Genomic DNA, 20877 nt, shown 5'->3' on the forward strand with positions numbered 1-20877 from the left:
GGATTTGAAACCTGGACCTCTCTGGATTACATAGACTCATGTTGCCCTGTTGAAATGGGCTATATTTGAATTAATCAAACATTCCATCCCAGTGAAATCTGATGCATAAAATTCAACAGAATATGAATGTATTTGATATGTATGTAGGGCTCAAAACTTCTGAAAGTTATTTATCAAAATGTGACCAGATAGATAACCTTGCTATCCATGACCCCACTACAATGACTTTCTAATTCCATTCTGAATATACCTTACCTTTAAGGGAGTTCTTGACCAAATTATGATCAGAGCATGTTAATCTACATGTAGCATCTTGTACTCCCCTACATCCAAGCATATATGATTGGAGTAATAGTATTAATTTTGAAGTATTATGCACAGCACAATAGTGAATCTAGAATCAACATATTTACCAAAGCTGTCTCAGACTAAACTCACTGTCACCACACCCAACCAACCTGAATGTACATGTATGGTCTCTTTCCCTTATCAGGAATTTTTCATGAGTTGCTTGCTGACATTGTGATTGGACTACATAAACAGAGAGGCATGGAATGCATCAATTGCATAGGTATGCAACAAGTTTTCGGCCTTATAATACCAAGCAGCGGTGCACCTATTGAGTTTGTGGCAGGGTTTATTACATTCTGCCATATTCTTGGGGTGATTAGTTACTTTTGAAATAATATTGCCACTTCGCAAATCCTGATACAAAAGGGTAGGCCTACTGGAGAACTCTCCCCCATTCCAAGGTTCAGTTTTTGCTGATAGTCCAACATTTCACAAATTCTATTAAATTTGATCTCAAGTATAGAATGTCAAAAGTCTAAGTTAAAGCCATAATGTATGATAATTATATCACACATTTCAAAAAATCAGTAGGACATTCCTCGTATTCAGAATTCAATTGGATATGTCTGATCATGGACTTGTATCTCATGTTTGTCCCACAAAAATACTGTTGAATTTTTAAATGTCAAACAGTATACCGCAGAGTTAATTTTTGGAATGTACAAACCTCGTCTGTGTTGATCTTGTCCAATCTAATGACAACCTGCAGCAACCACTAACAGTCAAGTATCATACTATGTACATGTACCAGTAGTTGAAAAAAAGGCACATGTACCCTGCAAGTGTTTAATATTTTATCGAATCTAATAGACTACGATTAACTGGATCAAAAAGTTCCCATAATTTGTCAAACTCGTTGTTGTATGGGTTCACAAGTTCTTTTTCATCGGTGATCAGGACATTGTCATTGTTTCTTGTCACACCATTGAAACTCCAGTTGAAAGACCCATTAATGAGAAGTTTTCTGTCAACAAGTACAAACTTATGATGCATCAGTGTATTTGTAAGGTCGATTCGCACTTCAATACCTGAGGAAAAAACAAACAAAAACAAAATATAAGATTACAAAGTTATTACCCAGGTACTTACCACTACAAAAATTCAGTTTTCATAAAATAAGGAAATGATCAGATGATCAATATTACCGTAGTGTTTTTGTTTATGTTGTGAATTTATATTGAACACAATACAAATAAATAGTGGAAACTAAAAAAAACCCACAAAATTCCTGATTACTGTGATGTGCATACATTTTGTGTATAGTGATAAAAAGTGATAAAAATATAACACCGGTTTATCATTTATGCAGAATGTATTCCAACTCTCAAGACATTTATGGGAAAAGATGACATTGCGTACCGTACTTAAGGCCAGAGTAATGGAAGACACATTTGTCCACGACCGAATTTGAGATTTTTTGATATTTATCAACACTAAGATGTATTCTTTCACTTGAAACTGATAAAATACAACTTGCTAATATTTATTCGTATTTTTGCTTGATTTATTTCACTCTTTTCAACTCTAAAAAGTCACATGGCTCAAGACAGCTTTGTAAATTTGCGTGAAATAATGAGTCAGAAATGCGCTTGAATGCCAAATATTGTGATTACTGCTTAGCTGATTCGCGTCGCGTGACGCTTGGCATAACTCTGCGCGTATGTCCAACGCAGATCAAAAGGCGCATTCGGTATGTTGTTAACGCCAGCAAATGTGGTGTAAACAAAACAAAAATTTGCAGTCAAAATGCCACTTAGATTTTTTAATTATTTTGAATTTTGGCGCACTGAAAGCAGAGATTATAGATTCATTGGTGCAAAAAGATGCATATTTAGACCATGCACCAGATACAGCTTTTACAAGTGTGAAAGTCTTGCCGTTTTAAAATTTAAGGACGTTTTGTGCATAATTTTGACATTTTTTTACTAAAACATCGATTTCTCAGAGTTAACTCGAAAAATATGCAAGCAAAAGGTAAACTTTTTGCACTATCCTTTAGAGTACATCAAAGTCTAGGGAAGGTTTTTTCATTTTTTCAAAATATTTGTTTTAAACAAAATCTACACCATTATGTGCAATTTTAGCTTAATAGAGTGACAAAATGGCTTTTTTCACATGTTTTTTTCTATATTTCTAAAAAATAGGCGAATTTCAAAAAAAAAAAAACCTTCCCTAAGTTCATGTCTCTTCTTCATGAAAAGCTAACTGATTTTTTTTTTACTCCGAACGGATTTTTTTTCTAAGTTGTCACAAAAAAATTGGGGTAAAAGAGTGAATTTTTGTGATTTTTTCAAAAACTTGATTTTTGAACAAATCTGACGTCACCATGGGATTCCTTGACTCATTTCCTTTCCAAAAATGTATAGTTTTATATACTTTGGACATATAATTAAGAAATAATGAAGCTCGAAAAGGTCCATGTTCTCTCCCATTACTCTGCCCTTAAGGCCAGAGTAAGGGGAGACACATTCGTCCACACCCGAATTTGAGATTTCTTGATATTTATCAACACTAAGATGTATTCTTTCACTTGAAACTGATAAAATACAACTTCCTAATATTTACTTGTATTGTTGCTTGATTTATTTCACTCTTTTCAACTCTAAAAAGTCACATGGCTCAAGACAGCTTAGTAAATTGGCGGGAAATAATGAGTCTGCAAGGCGCGAATGCGAAATATTCTATGTAGTTTTCTATGCGCGCGATTAGCGTCGGCGTGTGTGGCGCTTAACTCTGCTGCGTATGTCCAATGCAGTCAAAGGCGCATTCGGTATGTTGTTAACGCCAGCAAATGTGATGTAAACAAAAATTTTTAATTATTTTGGATTTAGGCGCACTAAAAGCAGATATTATACATGTAGATTCATTGGTGCAAAAAGATGCATATTTAGACCATGCACCAGATACAGCTTTTACAAGCGTGAAAGTCTTGCCGTTTTAAAATATAAGGATGTTTTGTGCATAATTTTGACATTTTTTACTAAAACGCGATTTCTCAGAGTTCATTTTTAACAAATATTATGCGATTTTTGTGACAAGATAACTTTCGAAAAATATGCAAGCAAAACGTAAACCTTTTGCACTATCGTTTAGAGCAAATCAAAGTCTAGGGAAGGTTTTCTCATTTTTTCAAAATATTTGTTTTGAACAAAAATATACACCATTAATCCATTATGTGCAATTTTTAGCTTAATAGAGTGACAAAATTGCTTTTTTTACATGTTTTTTTGCAATATTTCGAAAAATAAGACAAATTTCAAAAATATAAAAAAACTTTCCCTAAGTTCATGTCTCTTCTCCATGAAAAACTAACTAATTTTTTTTTACTCCAAACGGATTTTTTTTTAAGTTGTCACAAAAAAATTGGGGTAAAAAAACTGTGCATTTTTGTGATTTTTTCAAAAACTCAAGATTTTTGAACAAATCTGGCGTCACCATGGGATTCCTTGACTCATTTCCTTTCCAAAATGTATAGTTTTATATACTTTGGACATACAATTCAAAAATAATGATGCTTGAAAAGGCCTGTGTTCTCTCACATTACTCTGCCCTTAAATAGATGGCCAATCAGATTGTATTTTAATGTACACGATGAAAGATAAACAATTTCGTTGTGGAATTCGAAATAAAAATTACTTCTCTGATGCTAGCAGTTAAAGAAGGTCCATCATTTGTTATCTGACGTAAAATACAAATACATCTTTAATTCTCATTATTACTGTACTGTCTTGAGACTGAGCGAGTCTGCAGCTTTTTGAAATTGAAAGGCAGTTTACATGTATTATATAGCGCATCTTATCATAAGTGTATGTAGTCCTGCCAGCAAGACTTCAGTCTTTATCATAATGACATCTACGGACCTGAATATGACGAGTTACAGTTACTGGAACTAAAGTGTATGGTGGTGTTAGTCTTACCTGCTGTTTTCAGCCTACATATTTGACAGTTACTTGATGTTAATGCTTCATCATCTGTGATAATCCTGACAAGGACACCTCTCTGTTTTTGTAGTTCAATCATAATATCAGCAAGCAATTCATGACAGATTGTGTACACGCACACATCCAAAGTTTTCTGTGTTTTCAACAGGTGTTTTGTCAGCTGGAAGAATGATGAGTCTTTTGAGTGCGAATATGTGCAAGACTCGCTGCCACAATGTTTACCATTACTGAATACAAAATACTTGCACAGATACTGGCGATCAGGAAAAAAGATCACTTCATGAAAAGATTTCTTTTTGGATGTAAGCTTAAAATTTGATGATGGAGGAGCAGACGACGAAACCAAATGTAATATTTTGTGAGGGATCCGAAGTCGATACAAAAGGTATATTGCATTCGCGGCGAGTCCTGTCACTATGATTGAAGGCAGCCAGACTTTCAACGGCATTTTGACAAAATTTGGGGAACTAGGGACGGTAAAGTTAACATTTCATTTCCTGGCACTTCTCGCAGTTCTTGCACATGGATCAAAATTCAGCAACCTTGTGATGTGCCTAACAACACCTGCCATTAGTGGCATGTTCATGTGCAGGCGTAGGGATATCTATGTTAACAAATAATTACTTATTAGTAATTTTAGTAATAGATTTGCAAACTTTTCAAAATATAATATTTAGAAATCATAATTTATTGATGAGGTCTAATGTGAGCTTTATTATGTACTTAAAAACCTTGCAAGGCTTGCATGAGTTAAACTTTTAAAATGCACTATTTTTAAACAACCTGTTATTAAAATCTCGTATGAAATAGCGAGAAAGCACGAGAAGACAACATGGTGAGTATTTCGTGGCATTTTGTGAAGTCGACTATTCGAAAATATTGTGTTTTTTAATTCACTAAAATATTGATCCATTTCATTTCAATTATGCAGGCAAGTTTAGATGATACTGAAGACGTTTCGCTAGATTTTGGGTCAGAAGACGAGTGGAGACGTCAAAAACCATTCGGTAAGTACGCCTGTGTACTCGGGCCTTCCGAATTCAACAGACTTGGAATTGGATCTCATCTGACAATAAAAAAAGTTTAAAGTTTAAATTTGTACACAAACTATCATCATGACTGGACATGTAGGCAAATTAATATTAGTGAAAGATGAAAAAGATTAGAAAACGTGTCTTCCAAAAATTAGACTGCATAACTTGACATAGTCTATATTATATAGACTAGTGAGTCTACATTGTTATAGCCAAAATATTAAATTCTCGATCATGAGAGCCAACTTGGAATACGCACAGTTATTTGCGCCGGCGTACTACACGCAAATACCGCGCCACGGCGCAAACACAGCTTTTGAGAATTGACCAATCACACGATCGTTGCTAGGCAAGGTCAAGATTCGGTCATGCAGGTCGCGCGATCGTGTTATTCTATGAAAAGTACGCTGACACAGAAGGTACATCCTCTCATGATCGAGAAATTGTTATTTTGGCTTACATAAGCCCGGCCCGGGGGGGGGGGGGGCACTCCCTATCGGAAATGGCAGGGATGTGCCTCGGCCATGTTGAAAGTAGGGGGCATTCAGGTCAAATGTACAATTACAAAAATATGGGGTCATTCAGTACACAACCTGAATAAAAATGGGGTCATTCGGTATGAAACTTTGAAAAAAGGAGGGTCATTGGGGACTTGGGGTATTAAACAAAAAGTAAAATGGGAGTCATTGAGTACAGGATTGCCAAAAGAGTATCATTAAGTACACATAAATAAAATAAGTGCCAAACTGCGTAAAACAACTTGGCCACCTTAGAAATGTGAAAAATCTGTGGAGGAGAACACAAATACCACCTAAATTTGGGAATTAAAAGGGGGGTCATTGGGTACAGCACATATGGAAAAGTTTTCCTATGAAAGTCTCTTTAAATAAATTATACTCGACTCCAGTGTGTGCACGCTGAACGCTGAGGCGTTCGAGGTCAATGTACAATGCCTAACAATGGCAATGCATACATTACCACACAACACACTGAGCAGGGCTGTACGGAAGAGGGTATGGTTTTTCCTACGGTACGACAGCATTTTGTAACCAATCAGATTCCTTTTTAGAGAGTAGAATCTGGCAAAGTATTTCTAGAAAATATTGTTTGAGCCAAGTCAATCGGACTGACTATTATCAAGTGAAAGCCGTCTATAGCATGCTACTTTAATGAGTACAGACACGGGGTGCATGTCAGTGTATTTTGCCGTAAATCGAGTGAGAGTTTGGGAATACCTCGCGGTGTTTAGTGCTCCTGTACGACGAGGTCTTTCATCAGATTTCCTTAAAAATCGGGGAAAGGAAAGTTTAATATATACATGCAACAATTAAGAGTGAGCCAAAAAATAAAAGACATTCCCTTTATATAATTGAAGTTGAAAGTGAAAAAAGACAATTTTCTCCCATTGCTTAACTGTGGGACCCCTTTTATTTGAGCAAAAGAGACTACTTTTCCATATGGAAATAGAAAAAGGGGGTCATTGAGTGCATGAATTTTTTTAAAGGGGGTCATTGGGTAATAGGTAGGACCATACGGTAACACAAAAAGGGGGTCATTGGGTACAGGCCGGTTTGAAAAAGGGGGTCTATCCCGAGGCACATGATGCATATCTGTCATGGAAGTGCCCCCCCGGGGGTCTAAGAGTTGGAGCGTTGCGGAGTTTAATAACGTCAAAACTTAAGAAGTAAAAGTTTGGGCTTGATGATTGTCATAATAATAGTAACGTTAATTCTCTCGGACTTGGTGGGGCCACGTCACATGATCACATCCATTCATGCATTGGAGTGAAAACAATTTATTGCATATTTTTATTTGCAGAGAGTCGAACCGGGCACAATAGTGTGATAGCTTGTGATACAATCAGAGTTCAGTGAATGCAAATGTTTTTTTGCAAATGCCATGGTTTGGCCTGCATGGTTTAGTTCCGAGACCCCCATTTTCAGATTTTGGCGGCTGATCAGTTCCCAAGACACCCCTTTTTGGCTGGTTAATTAGTTCCCAAGACCCCCTTTTTGGCCGGCCGATCAGTTCCTACATGTAGGCTTAGCCCTTAGACCTCGAGTTCGAAACTGGCGGTGGCACACCCAGAGGCTGAAAAAATGTTTTTTTCCCTGCAAGCAATACAGAATTTCCCTCCAGTTTTACCAAATTTCCCTCCAGTATGACATATTTCCCTTACCGCCTGTACGGTATGTATTTCTTTATTTTTTGGTCAAAAACCAAAAAATTCCCGGCAATGAGCTTCCCGTATTGCCCACTTTTTCCTGCCGTGGGCACACCCCTACCCAAAAAAATTTGAGTGCCCGGCCCCGGCCGCATATCATCCCATACATGTATATGTGTCGCTTTTGAAAAACAGCGAATCATGCGCATGCTCAACATGCAAATATACGACAGCGATTTAGTACACTGATCATGTTTGTTTGTTTGGTTTAAGTATTACATGCTTCTACTTGTGCAATTAATGGATAATTACCAAATTTATGTAGCTATTTATAACACACACGGAACTGACACTTGCAGTATATTAGAGGAAGAACTTAGAAGGGCCCAACTGACCAACTCCAGCTCGTATTAAGACCTGTACCATTGCCATGGAAGCATCGTATATAATTTCGAATATGTATGTAATAATGTATGGCCATGTATTAAAGTTTGTATTTAAAGTAAATTTGTATTCAAATTTTAGCTTAATCGGACGTACGGTTTTCACGCTATGCCCCGCCCATTTTTCGCGACCATATCTCCGTAACCGTAGGTCCTACTGAGCTGAAATTGGTGTCATTTTTTAGCTAATCTCTCAAAGAATCCAAATCTACTATCATTTAGTGTGTAGGAAGAAGAGAAAAAATATGACATTTTTCCTGTACTTTGACCTTGTTGCCAACGTAACCGCAAGGCGAATTTGCGTTGGAATTGCACCTCCATATGTTGTCTACATAATATCAAAAAATTGGAGGGGTAATATTTTTTGTTTTCTTGCTAGGCTTTCATAAAGCAAGCATGTAATGCTCCCCCGACACCGTCGATCTTATATCTAAACTAAAATTTGGTGCACATGCCTTCCTCACGGTGCGTTTGGGAGCCTCCAAATTTTGGCCTGGCCAGGGCCCCCCAAAAGGTTAAATTCGGCCCTGTGTGCAAATTCGAAGCTCCGCCCATGAATGCAGTTCAAATAAGGAGGCAGTGAGTTGGAAAAACATCAGAATCAAATTAATTTTTTGTTTCTTTTGTGCCATGCATTTTGCAGATATCCAGGAGCTGTATTTTTCCACCTATTCTTCCGCATCTGTGCAATATTCACATACATTGTTTGTGATTTAATCAGTGGCAGTTTCATCACAAGTTTTGTCATAGTAGTGTTTCTATTATCTCTTGATTTCTGGACTGTAAAAAACATAACTGGAAGATTATTAGTAGGTTTACGCTGGTGGAATCATATAGACGAAGATGGAACAAGTCACTGGGTCTTTGAATCAAGGAAAGTGAGTAGTATATTGTATCTTGAACATTTTGTTCAGATATTCATTATGGCTGTTCTCTTGAAAATGGTAATTATTTAGAGAATAAAGGTATTATTTTTAACAGCTGTTGTGCCTCTATCATCTCATTTAACACTTCAATTCAAATAAAAATATGATACGCACATCAAAGGATCTACCAGCATGTAGGGCTTAAAATCGGATAAGTCCCGTTGTTGCTATGTGCGTCTGATTGACTAATTTTAGAAAATTATGTTATTGTAATGTATACGGTACCTTTCAATAAGTCACCTACATCAGCTTCCAGAGAAGAATGGCTCTCTTGCCCGTGGTGAGCATACACAGCGTAAACACAGAATTAGGGTTCCTTGGTCTGATTGGCTGATTCAATCGTAACAGTAGACCAGTAATCTGATTAGCCAATGCTTCATTTGGCGCTAATGAAGGGAACACAAAGCTTTGTCTTTGTCACTCATTAACATGGTGCGCATGTTAATCAATGCAAGAGAGTGCCATTTTTCTCTAGTAGCTAGTGTAGGAATTTACAAATACATATATTATTAATTCTTTTCTGTTTCCTATTTCAGGGCAAAAAGATAGTGGAGACACCAACAGAATCTAGAATATTTTGGCTGGGCCTCATTGTTTGCCCACTATTATGGGCAGTCTTTGTATTTGTTAATTTATTCACACTTAAATTTGCTTGGTTGGTAAGTATGCATCAACAAATGAGCTTGTTTCCAAACCATGTTACATATATAAGTCCACAACCACATGTTTCTCATTTACTGTAACTTGTGTGATACAATCACAATTACTTCGACAAGTTTGACATCAAGCCATTATTTACCACAACAATGCTGTTTAACAATATGCAGACTAATGTTCTCATTTGGGAAACAAAGGCCTCACACAGTATTGTTACTGTGCATCCATCCACTGTTTGCTTTGTAATGGTGCATCCAACTGAAATTATTATACCTATAGCATCACAACCCATTGCAATATTGCACAGGTAAATCAGAAACTTGTGTTTGTGGACTTAACATGGTTTGGAAACAAGCTCTTCAAATAAAAGTTGGACACCCTCCTGAAGTTGAGTTAACAGCCTGCTATGCCAAATGCTTGATATGTTGAAGATCCACTATGTTGAATATGAAATAAGGTTTGCTATATACTGAATCTAACCCTTCATCTTAACCCTAGCAGCCCTATCCCTTGCTAACCCTATTTCCTATGTGACATACATTTGTAGGGAACCTTATTTCATATTCAACATAGCCAACCCTCTGGTGTAGGAAAATACCAGTTCTTGGGCATGGCAAACCTAAGACATACACCTTACAGTCACATCTGAAACTATGTTAGGGCTATGTTTTAGGAACGGCCCATTAATCCAAAGGGTCAAAAAGGGTTAGGGAATTTTAGGTTAAGATCAGGGGTATAAGATTAGGTTTAGCATTAGGGTTAGTGTTATGGATATGAATAGGGTAATTGTCAGTTAGCATTATAGTTAATTATTGTCAGTTAGGATATAGTTAATTTTGCTAAAATATAACATATTAAAGGTTGAAGATATGTACACACTGGAATTAGGTACATTCATGTACAGGTACTCCATAAATGAGCTAGCTGCCCTGTTCATTTGATAATTATTTTACTAAACGTTCTGACATACATGACTACAAGACAAGATATGTAAATGACCTGAATTTAACCAAAAATAAGAAAGTGTTTTCTGATCATAATGCCATACGTACAAGAGGTCCCATTCTTTGGAATTCTTTAGATAAAAATCTGAAAGCTTCAAAATCTGTCAAACATTTCTGCAATGAATTAAAAAAAAACTTATTTCTCAATATAATTACTCTTTTCCGTGAGCACGTCCCCGTCCCTTTCGTCCCCTTTTCTTTTGGTTATGTTTGGTAAAGTTGTTTTTTTTTGTTGTTGCTAATTTCATTTGATTTTAGGGAAAGGCTAACTTTCAGGCCTTTTTGGTCTTCCAGCCTTTTCCTCCATATGTATCGTGTTTGTATATTTTTTGATGTAATGTAATGTAATGATTTTATGGAAATAAATATGAATATGTTATAAGGTTTGGTTAGGGTGGAATTTAAGGTTAAGGCAAGGATTAGGGTTTATAACTAAGTGATTGGGTTTTCAGACTCATGGCCCTTTGGACATCAAACTTGATTTCCTTTTGTGGAAATCATTTGAATCTTTGTAAAGCATCGACTGGTTAGGCTTTGAAATTTGACAAGAATCTTTGTGAGAATTAATTTGTGGATTCATGTCAAAATAATGCTAAATAGTTAATGGTTATTGACCAAGCAGTTGTGTTATCAATGTTCCAGTTGATTTTTATACCAATAGTAGGCCTAAAGTATGCGTTTACCTTTACATGTATCTAGTTATAACATTGGGATCTTCAAATGCTAAAATGAAACCTTTGATACTTTGTGCTAAAAAAAATATCTTGAAAAATGTATCGCTTAGTTTATTGAGACACAAACTGATTGACATGTTGTTTATTACAGGTTGTATCATTAGTAGGCATATCGCTCAATGGTGCTAATATGTATGGCTATATCAGGTGTAAAGTAGGCTCCAAGAAACAACTCTCTAGTATGGCTACACAGTTTTTAGGAAGACAGATGTTTAATACGGTAAGTCTGAAAAATTGTATAACAAAGTTTACTCTACCGTTTAGTATGTGTATTGAAAACAAAGTATACTCGCAAATTGATGCAAGACCCTGTATTAAAGTCAGATGGGCAATTGAATGAATGCAGCACGAAGAGCAGCACAAAGAATGTCTGCGTTCCCGCCACTTATCCATGACAATGCATCCATCCACAGTGATGTTACTGGACGCAGCATACACATGCAATTATGTGAGTGGGTGTATGGCACATTATAAATTTCATTCAATTGCCCATCTGAGTGTAGATATTTGAGTGCCTCTCATTGAGGGAGAACTTACCATGGGCCTGTGATCTACATAATGCATTGTGCTAATTACATTTTACAAACAGGTAAAAGGAAGTAACAGGTGGGTGAAGTAAGACACACCATTTACCATATTATGGGCTGTGCAAAGTGAGGGTTGAGATGGGGGGGGGGGTTATTGCACAACCCCTTAGGCTCACACTATTTGAGATGGGGTGTTATTGCACAGCCCCTTAGGCCCACACTATTTGAAATCCAAGCCTTTTTGTGTTACAAAACTTTACCTTATCTTATTTTTGTTATTGCATAATTTGCAGGCAATGTCAGCAGCAACAGCTCCCACACAACCTCGTCCTGGGGAAGGAAATGCAACAGCAACGTAATAATGGACTGATATTGAGACCAAACAAGGGTGAAAATGATGGGCTTTAGACCTGTTACTTGCCTACTGTAGCCCATTGAGAATAAAAATTATGACACCAGGCTATACACTTTTTGTCCTGAACATAGCCCATCACCATGAAGTCTAGACATATTCAAGGAAATGGTGAACCAAAATGGGGTTTCTCTGCAATGTGAGGTCATAGTTTGTTATTTTTGAATGGAGGCTATTGAACTGTGTCATATTGGATATCAGACCAGTTGAGCTTAAATACTCACTTTTTCCTAAACTGAGTTCTGGTAGAAAAGCTCTTATTTTCACCCTTGACCATCACCATCATTTCTAAGGTGGTGGCAGGTGCATTTCAAAAAGGAAGACAGTACCTTGATAGAACATTTTGTATTCCTTCAAAACAAATTTATCGCTGTCTTGATCATGTATTTTGAATCTTTACTGTGAAGAGTTATTCTTTGGACTTCAAGCACAAGGGCATCAACTAAGAAGAATCTCATGAATGAACTTATATTCAGGCTGTGAAGTCATGTAAGGTGTGAACAGATGTGCTGCTGAATGGCAGACAACAAGTCAGCAAGCAACTTCCTTCAATCAAGCAGTTTTGACAGCTCAGGTGGCCCTGACACCCTACAAATGACCACTGTTATTGAAACATTGTATTATGTTCCAAATCTACACATTTCCATTGATAAGTCTGTACAAGTTGCAAAATGGACTGCTTATATGTTTGTGTCAAAAGGTTGTTTGGAGGTCTGTTGGGTTTTGATATGAGGATATAATCAGTTTATGGTTCAACAGCCACTTTATTTAACACTCAAAGGTGGGTGGTCAGATGTTTCATATTTTTGTGTGTTTTGTACCTCACATTGAGGCTGTACCAAAATAATGTGTCTCCCAAGTTTTTCGCTTAACTGCACATGCAGTTTGATTATAACACTGTATACTTTCAGTCATCTGGGATTTGATCAATTAGTAGATAATTAAATCTGGTCAACCAGAAAAAACTCACTTTTGGTCAGATGGAATCACCGACGTTTCGGCCAAAACCTTTGGCCTTCAGCTGAGTGGATGATTTAGGGTCATCCGAGGTCAATCGATGAGGAAGTTGCTTGATGACCCGATCCCAACCATGTGACAGATTCACTCTAACGCCCCCGCTCATGTTGAGTGAGGGTTGTTCGGCTCGTACCCACACTGCTTCTTTGACTCCCCGTTCAAACCAACGGGGTTCACGGTCCAAAATGACAACGTCGTCAATGTCAAAACTGTGACCACTGCCCTCAAGGTGTTTGTAGACAGCTGAATCGTTGCCACTTGAACTGGCGCGTCTATGTTGGGACATGCGACTCTGCAGTGGTTGGCCGGTTTCACCAATGTAATGTTCTTGGCACACCTGATCTTCAGCGCACTGGACACCATACACAACACCACTTATACGGCCCTTAGGCTGTTTGTCCTTTGGGTGTACTAGCGACTGCCGCAGGGTATTGGTTGGCTTGAAGTGTGTAGTGATGCCGTGATCGCGGTAGATCCTCTTTAGTTTCTCTGAAACATCCCCATGTTAGGGAATGGTGACAAAAGTCTTGGTACCAGAAAACGCGGTGGGTTCACTGGCTGGTTTAGCGTCTTTCTCACCACGATTTAGGGCCTTGTCAATTGCCCAGTCTTTGTAACCACACGTTTTCAAGAGAAACTAAAGAGGATCTACCGCGATCACTGCATCATCTGACCAAAAGTGAGTTTTTTCTGGTTGACCAGATTTAATTATCTACTAACAGTTTGATTATAAGTAGCAAAAACGTATTTCACAACATGGAAACATATTGCAGGCTTAAAATTTCACTGGTTTTAGGAGAAAAATATTTCCATTCTTCTGATGCCCAAATCTAGTGTGCATCAACTTTCACTTCAAATAGTTTGAAACTTTGCGCTCACATATACCTTGGTAATATTGGCTGAACCAGGCACGCCACTGGTGTATTTGTTCAACTCAAAATTGTCATCAGAAGTAGATGCAAAATAAACAGCTCAAATGAAGAAAGCACACACATATGTGACCATCCTCCACAACTGAGCCCGGATGTCGCCAGTGCCACTATTGAGATATGCTCCATCGAACTTAACAATAAACAATAGGAAACAAAGGATTTATTGACTGTTTTATTGGTTTTTCACTACTTAAATGTCAAGTACTATAGACATGATATACATCATTTTAAAGCTAATTTTAAGCAGAATATTTTGGTTGAATATCTCAAAAATGATGATTGGCGACATCAGGGCTCAGTTGTGCTGAGGGGTCACATATAGGCAATAACAGTACGGTAGCTAGAGTTGTTGTTAATTGTCAATAAGTATTTTTTCATAGAAAAATATTGGCAAAAAGGAAGAAAACTGAAGAAAAAATATGTCAAAATGTTGCTATGTGAGCCCTTAATGCAGTAAATGCCAATCATGAAACAGCAATTTACTTATTCTAAACCAACTGAACTTTTATAATTAGCAATTTAATATTTGGAGAAATCGTTTGAATGCTGTAATTAAAAATTGCCTTCTCATATCGTTGTTAACATTTTTTTTGACCATTTTGGAATCCATTGGGCTATCCGCTATTCCAGTTAAAATCCATACATGCATATACCAGCTATGGAAGACATACCCCTAATCTACCACACAGGGAGCGTAAATTTCAAATGGGATTACTTGACTGGTTGACTCAATTTAAAATCTATACCCCCTGTATGGGAGATTAATGTCATGTCTTTCATAGGGGGTGTATGGATTTTAAATGGAATGTCCCAAAAATGGTAAATTTGTCAATTTCTTGCAATTTGTTCACTTACAAAATCCAATGATAGAGGAGTATTATTTTTACTTCATTCACTGTATAAAATATACTTTTGGTACATTTGTAACATAGTAGGGTTATACATTAGATCCTCTGCATATGTACGAAATAGGGGGTGGGCAGGATTGACACAAAATTTGGGAGTATTTTCCCCTCAAATGCATTTATTTGTACTTGACATGTAACATCTAAACTTAAATATGGCACAAAAAGTTTGGTATTTTAATGGTATACAGTAAAAAATTGTAATTAAGCATATGTGCCTAATAACAAGTTGCTCTGCTTTTTTCCTTTTAATTTACAAATATCAGTGTTACAGATATTTGTAAATTAAAAGAACAAAAATTAAAAAGTTTAGCAAACTACCCTAAAAATTTGTTTTTGTCTGAGCAACTCGTTAATAGGCACATTTATATGCATATGTACAAATTTTTACGGTATTTGTGTAATTTTGGTAAATATCAAAAAATTCCAAAATAAGCCAGAACTTACATAAATTAACTGTCTTTCATCGAATCATCATTACAGCTGCCCTCAATTAAAGATATTTTCCTAATTTTTAAAAATGTGTCATCAACCTGACCTCGTTCCTATTGACAAAGTTCAGTTTTCCCATAAAAGGTAATTGTGACATCATTCATAGCAATATTATGATCATGAAAACTGCCATCTAGCACGGCAATCATATTATGAAGAGCTTGTTTCCAAACCATGTTAAGTCCACAACCACATGTTTCTCATTTTGTGTGATACAATCACAATTACTTGTTACCTACAAGTTTGACATTACCAACAATGAGTTGTACCATCAACAAACCATTACTGTAAAAGTCAATATTTTCGCGAGAAGATATTTTCGCGATTTTGAAGATTTTGTCAATTGTGCGAGAATTAAATTTCGCGGTTTTGATATTGATACAATAGAAACCTAATACAAAAGGTTATTTTCGCGAGTTTTTATTTTCGCGATTTTATGTCCACTCGCGAAATTCGCGAAAATAAAAACCTCACAAAAATTTCTACTTTTACAGTATTTACCCCAACAATGCTGCTATAACAACATGCAGACTATTCTCATTTGGAAATCAAGGCCTAACACAGTATTGTTACTGTGCATCCATCCAAAGTTTGCTTTGTAATGGTGCCTCCAACTGAAATTACTAAACCTATAGTATCACAACCCATTGGAATATCGCACTGTTTTTTCGCACAGGTACATGTAAATCAGAAACATGTGTTTGTGTACTTACCATGGTTTGGAAACAAGCTCTTCATATACTGGTCAGTCTGGTAGTCATCAAAAGAGTATATTACAGTGACTGTCACTGAGTACATATATGTATGCTGAGCCCATACATGTATCAAAAACATGCATGTTCATAGTATTTGCAAGATATGAATGTAATGGTAAAGTTTGGTATTTTTAGTAAATTGTAATTCGCCAGCGAAGTGTTACGTGTAATCCGATTATCACCATATCAACTGGATCACGCTTTTGAGTTCTACACCACGATCAAAATGATCGCAACACGAAGTCTATGGCATGTACTATCAACTCCAAAAGGTGCATGATCCAGTTACCAGGGAGTTACATAACCACTTCGCTGTGAATTTGAAGGATGACAGTGCAAGAATGTGTTGGAGAAAACATGTATTTATTACTTCATAAGTATTTTAAAAGTACAAAATTGTTTTAAATGTTTATAATAGTCATCACATTTCATTATTTGCATGAATGAACAAAATTTACTTTGTTCCCAATGTGCTGTTTAAATGTAATATGATGTACCAAAGTTTAAGTGCTTGTATGTGTAATTGTATAAAATTAAAGATAATATAAAATTTCTGTTAACCTTACGACCTGTAAGCAAGTTGGATTTGTTTCCAAACTTTCCATGAGTATGCACACTTTTGTTAAAGGGAAATGTTGGGATTTTCTATCTGTTCTGTGGTATGGTGTTTTTATGCCCTTTTTGTACTGGAAATAGGTTTGGATGTCTAAAGTTAGTATTCTGTTGATTAACCTGTCTTGGGTCTATAAATCTGTGATTGTTAAAACTAGTGTTATGTTGGAGCACAATGTTTTGATTTTGAAAGTCAAAGAGCGAAATTGTCAATGACTAAGCTATAAATTTGTCAAAAGCTACCATTTCCTTTGCAGGTATCCATTAACTGACTGTATCAAATTGATTGCTACACATCAATTTTGATGTTTATTAATATGCCTGCTTCTTCCAAATGCAACATTGGATCCTCTTCAAATGACCAGAATTTATTGTTAATTGAACATTTATAACATGAATTTAGGTGTTGTGTTGCATTTTGATGTACTTTTCCACAGTTCAACTTCCTCAGTTGCTGTTCTCAGGCCAATAACTCATTTAATAAAATTGGGGTATTTTCCCCATCCCAAGAAAAATAATGCACATGGGGCAGAAATGACACTCCACATCAAACCTTGGGATCTCCTTTATAGAAACCATACCATTCTTTTTGCGTGTCAGATTTATTTGTCTCAATATTTGAGTGCAAACATTGCTGGGTCATGCTTCCCTCTGACACGACTTAAAATTGCAACGAGTAGATGAACTTTAAAAAGGTGACATGTAGGCCTACATGTTCTTATCACTTTGAGATGGTCTGTACATGTGTGCTACATAAAGTATACAAATAATTATTTACAATTGTAAGAATATTTTTGTGAGGGGAAATATATATGGAAAGTTCCAATTCCAAAGTTCCAACATGGACCAATTCAAATTCCACAGAAGCCTAAACTATTCTTTCCATTTTAAATTTAAAAAAAAATCAATATTTGTTTTACTCTAATTAAATTCCGTTTCTTCCACTTATTCAAAATTCTTTAGGACTAACCAATAACACATAGATCTGTAGTTGGTGAGTCCAGGTTATCACTGTATGCAAAAGTTAACACTATGGGTGTATTAGCAGTAAGTACATGTATGTCTCTCTAAGGCCAAAAAAAAAGTTGTTTGTTTGTCCTCCACCATTTTTTTTTTTTTAAATCAATTTTTTTTTTCAGATTTGGAGTATCTCTGGATCTAGCTAGAGCTATTAAAATGTTAGGTTTGTTCATGGTTTAAAATAAAAAGCCCCCCCCCCCCAAAAAAACCCCATTAATGCAAAGTTATATTTTGTGTTCATGTCATAGTCTAATATTACTAATGACTTCAAAATACATTGGATTTATATCCATTTTGAAATCATTAAAAGACTATGACATGAACACAAATTATAACTTTGCATAAAAATGTTGGGTTTTTTTAAGGGAAGGGGTATATATGAACGTTTGGACAGTATTTATTGTGGGACATTAGAGCACATCAGACATATCGAATTGCATTCTGAATACGAAGAATGTCCTTCTGATATCAAATAATTTTGATTTTTGAAATTAGCAATGTAATACACATTTTATGGCAAATCATTAAAATTGATATTTTTGATATTTAACAGTACTTGAAGTAAACTTTATAAATCTGATGATTTATACTTAAAGTTTATGTAGGTGGGATGAAAAGCTGACGATCAATTGAAAATTTTGACCTTTCGTATTGAAGATATGGATTTTTTTTCCCAAAACACCAAAAAAAAATAGGTCTTTTTGGGAAAAAAATCCATATCTTCAATATAAAAGGTCACAATTTTCAATTGATCGTCGGCTTTTCCTCCCAGCTACATACACTTTAAGAATATATCATTAGATTTATAAAATTTATTTCGAGGACTGTTATATATCAAAAATTTGAAAAATATCAAATTTTAATAATTTGTCATAAAATTAGTATTATATCGTGAATTTCAAAAATGAAAATTATTTGATATCAGAAAGACATGCTTCAGTATTCAGAATGCAATTCCGCCTGAGGTGCTCTCATGTCCCACAAAAATACTGTCGAACGCCATAAACGCTCATTCTAGATCGCCTTAAAGTCACCATGAATGATTGTAGCATTTAGCTCTAGCTAGGTCCAGGAATACGCCAAATTTGCACTTCCTCTTTCAAAGCTGTGGAGGACAACAAACAATTATTTTTTTGGGGCCTAATGCATCTACGCATGGTAAGAGTGAATGCAATGCTTTGAGCACTCCTGGCATGCATTGGGAAAAATGAAATGCACTTGTGGAGTTCAATAGGCATATTTCTGCTGATGCTAAAATAGTAAGCAATAAATGACCAAGAAGTCAGTTAAATCAAAAGTTGATGAAGAGATTAGTAATTGATAGGATTACTATGTTGTCTGAACAGTGAACACATGGCCAGTGGCAGTGCCACAGGGGGGGCATGAGGGGGCAAATGCCCCCCGGTCAGAGTTCTTGCCCCCGTTTCCCCCAGTAAAAACCCAAAATTATGACAATTTTACCTTTTTGCAGTAATTTTGCGCACAATTTTGCCCCCCCTGAAATTCACTTTGCCCCTCAATGCCCCCCCGCCGGAAAAAAATTCCTGGCGCCGCCATTGCACATGGCATACATGTATGATGTACAAGCAGTGTACAGACATGAGAATTTTCCTCTTAATAAACAGGAATTCATGTTTTTTGTTGCCCAGATTTCTACATTTTATTCCTTTAGCCCATTTTGTAATCTTATCCAGTGGCGGCACTACGGGGAGAATTCACCCAGACAGAAGCTCTGTAATAGATAAGGGATTATCAGAACATTCAAGAGGGGCAGTTATTAACAGCCAGGATATCAGTGGTATTTATGCATTGTCTTGTCTCAGGCGTATGTTGGTTTCTTAACCATCGAGGTGCAGGTTGTTGACTGGGACTGATGGAGTTGGCACCATGCACTCATTTGGGTTTTTTCCTACGAAATTTTGATATAAATGATCAAAATAATACCTTTGCATGTCCGGGACATTTCATTATAATTGTCTGGTATATTTGTGTTTAAATTGTTTTCAGTCTGATGTATATTTCAAATATCATTATGGATTTGTATCATAATCATGAAAATTAAATTATTGCCTTCTAAGAAGAATATTCACTTCAATGTGTTCGTGTGATTTCTTTGATTGAACAATTTTTAATGTATATGCTGTGTCCTCTCTAATTATTGATGCCCCCTTTTTTTCAAAGAAAACATGACCGAAATGCAGAAATTGCCATGCCATAGCATGTAAGCATGGTAAGTAAAGAAGTTTAAAACAGGCATGTCATGATTGTGAAATTGCATTATGGGCAAATCCTATACTCTAACTTGAATTTTCATTATAGCTAACTAAAAATCACATTCTTGCATGAAAATGCACCTAACAGATTTGTAGTACCGGTATTTTCTAATAAAATGTGGCGCCCACATAGGCCATGTATTTCAAAGGGCAATTCGTATTTTACGATTCTGGAAGTGGTATTTTGAGTTTTTTTGATTGGAAATTCACTTCTAATAAATGCTCCCTTTTTAAAAATGTTACACCTTCATCCTGCAAATTTTGACACCTCAATTGTTGCTCTGCCATCTTATTGAAAAAAGCTACAAGCATATCAATGGTAAAGGGTCGGATTTCATAAAGTTCAGTAGCCCCTATTCAAAAGTGCAAAGCCAATAAACATGCTATAAATTCATAATGTTTTCTTCACTGACTCAGGGATAACTTTTATTGAACCTGTTTATTTCAATCTCATGATACTCTTGTTACCATGGATTCATTCTTTACTCTCAGTCATGTCAAATGCAGTTTACTTCATACTTCATGTGTCCTCCATCACTGTTCACAACTGCTGCTGTAATGCAACCTTGCATGCTTCTTGTGAGGTGTGAGGTGTCGATGGTAATGGTCGGATTTCAAAAGTTGCTGAAGTCTATACAGGATTCTGTCTATACAGGATTCCACCACCATCAAAGGAAA

At 36.2% G+C, this 20877-nt stretch overlaps 2 protein-coding genes across 2 annotated transcripts; one reads left to right on the forward strand and one right to left on the reverse strand.

Moving 5' to 3' along the window:
* Positions 1 to 334: 334 nt before the first annotated feature.
* LOC140160960 (mitochondrial cardiolipin hydrolase-like) lies at positions 335 to 4855 on the reverse strand. Its single transcript, XM_072184310.1, has 2 exons — positions 4269 to 4855; positions 335 to 1379 (listed from the first exon to the last, which is right to left on the reverse strand). Exons 1-2 carry the CDS (start codon positions 4738 to 4740, stop codon positions 1138 to 1140), a joined length of 714 nt encoding a protein of 237 aa, XP_072040411.1. The 5' UTR covers positions 4741 to 4855; the 3' UTR covers positions 335 to 1137.
* Positions 4815 to 15818, forward strand: LOC140165142 (Golgi apparatus membrane protein TVP23 homolog B-like). Its single transcript, XM_072188583.1, has 6 exons — positions 4815 to 4837; positions 5258 to 5299; positions 8577 to 8811; positions 9396 to 9518; positions 11346 to 11474; positions 12075 to 15818. Exons 1-6 carry the CDS (start codon positions 4815 to 4817, stop codon positions 12138 to 12140), a joined length of 618 nt encoding a protein of 205 aa, XP_072044684.1. The 3' UTR covers positions 12141 to 15818.
* The last annotated feature ends 5059 nt before the right edge of the window (positions 15819 to 20877 follow it).

Source organism: Amphiura filiformis, chromosome 1 (genome assembly GCF_039555335.1).
Source record: "Amphiura filiformis chromosome 1, Afil_fr2py, whole genome shotgun sequence".
NCBI classification, from domain to species: Eukaryota; Metazoa; Echinodermata; class Ophiuroidea; order Amphilepidida; family Amphiuridae; genus Amphiura; species Amphiura filiformis.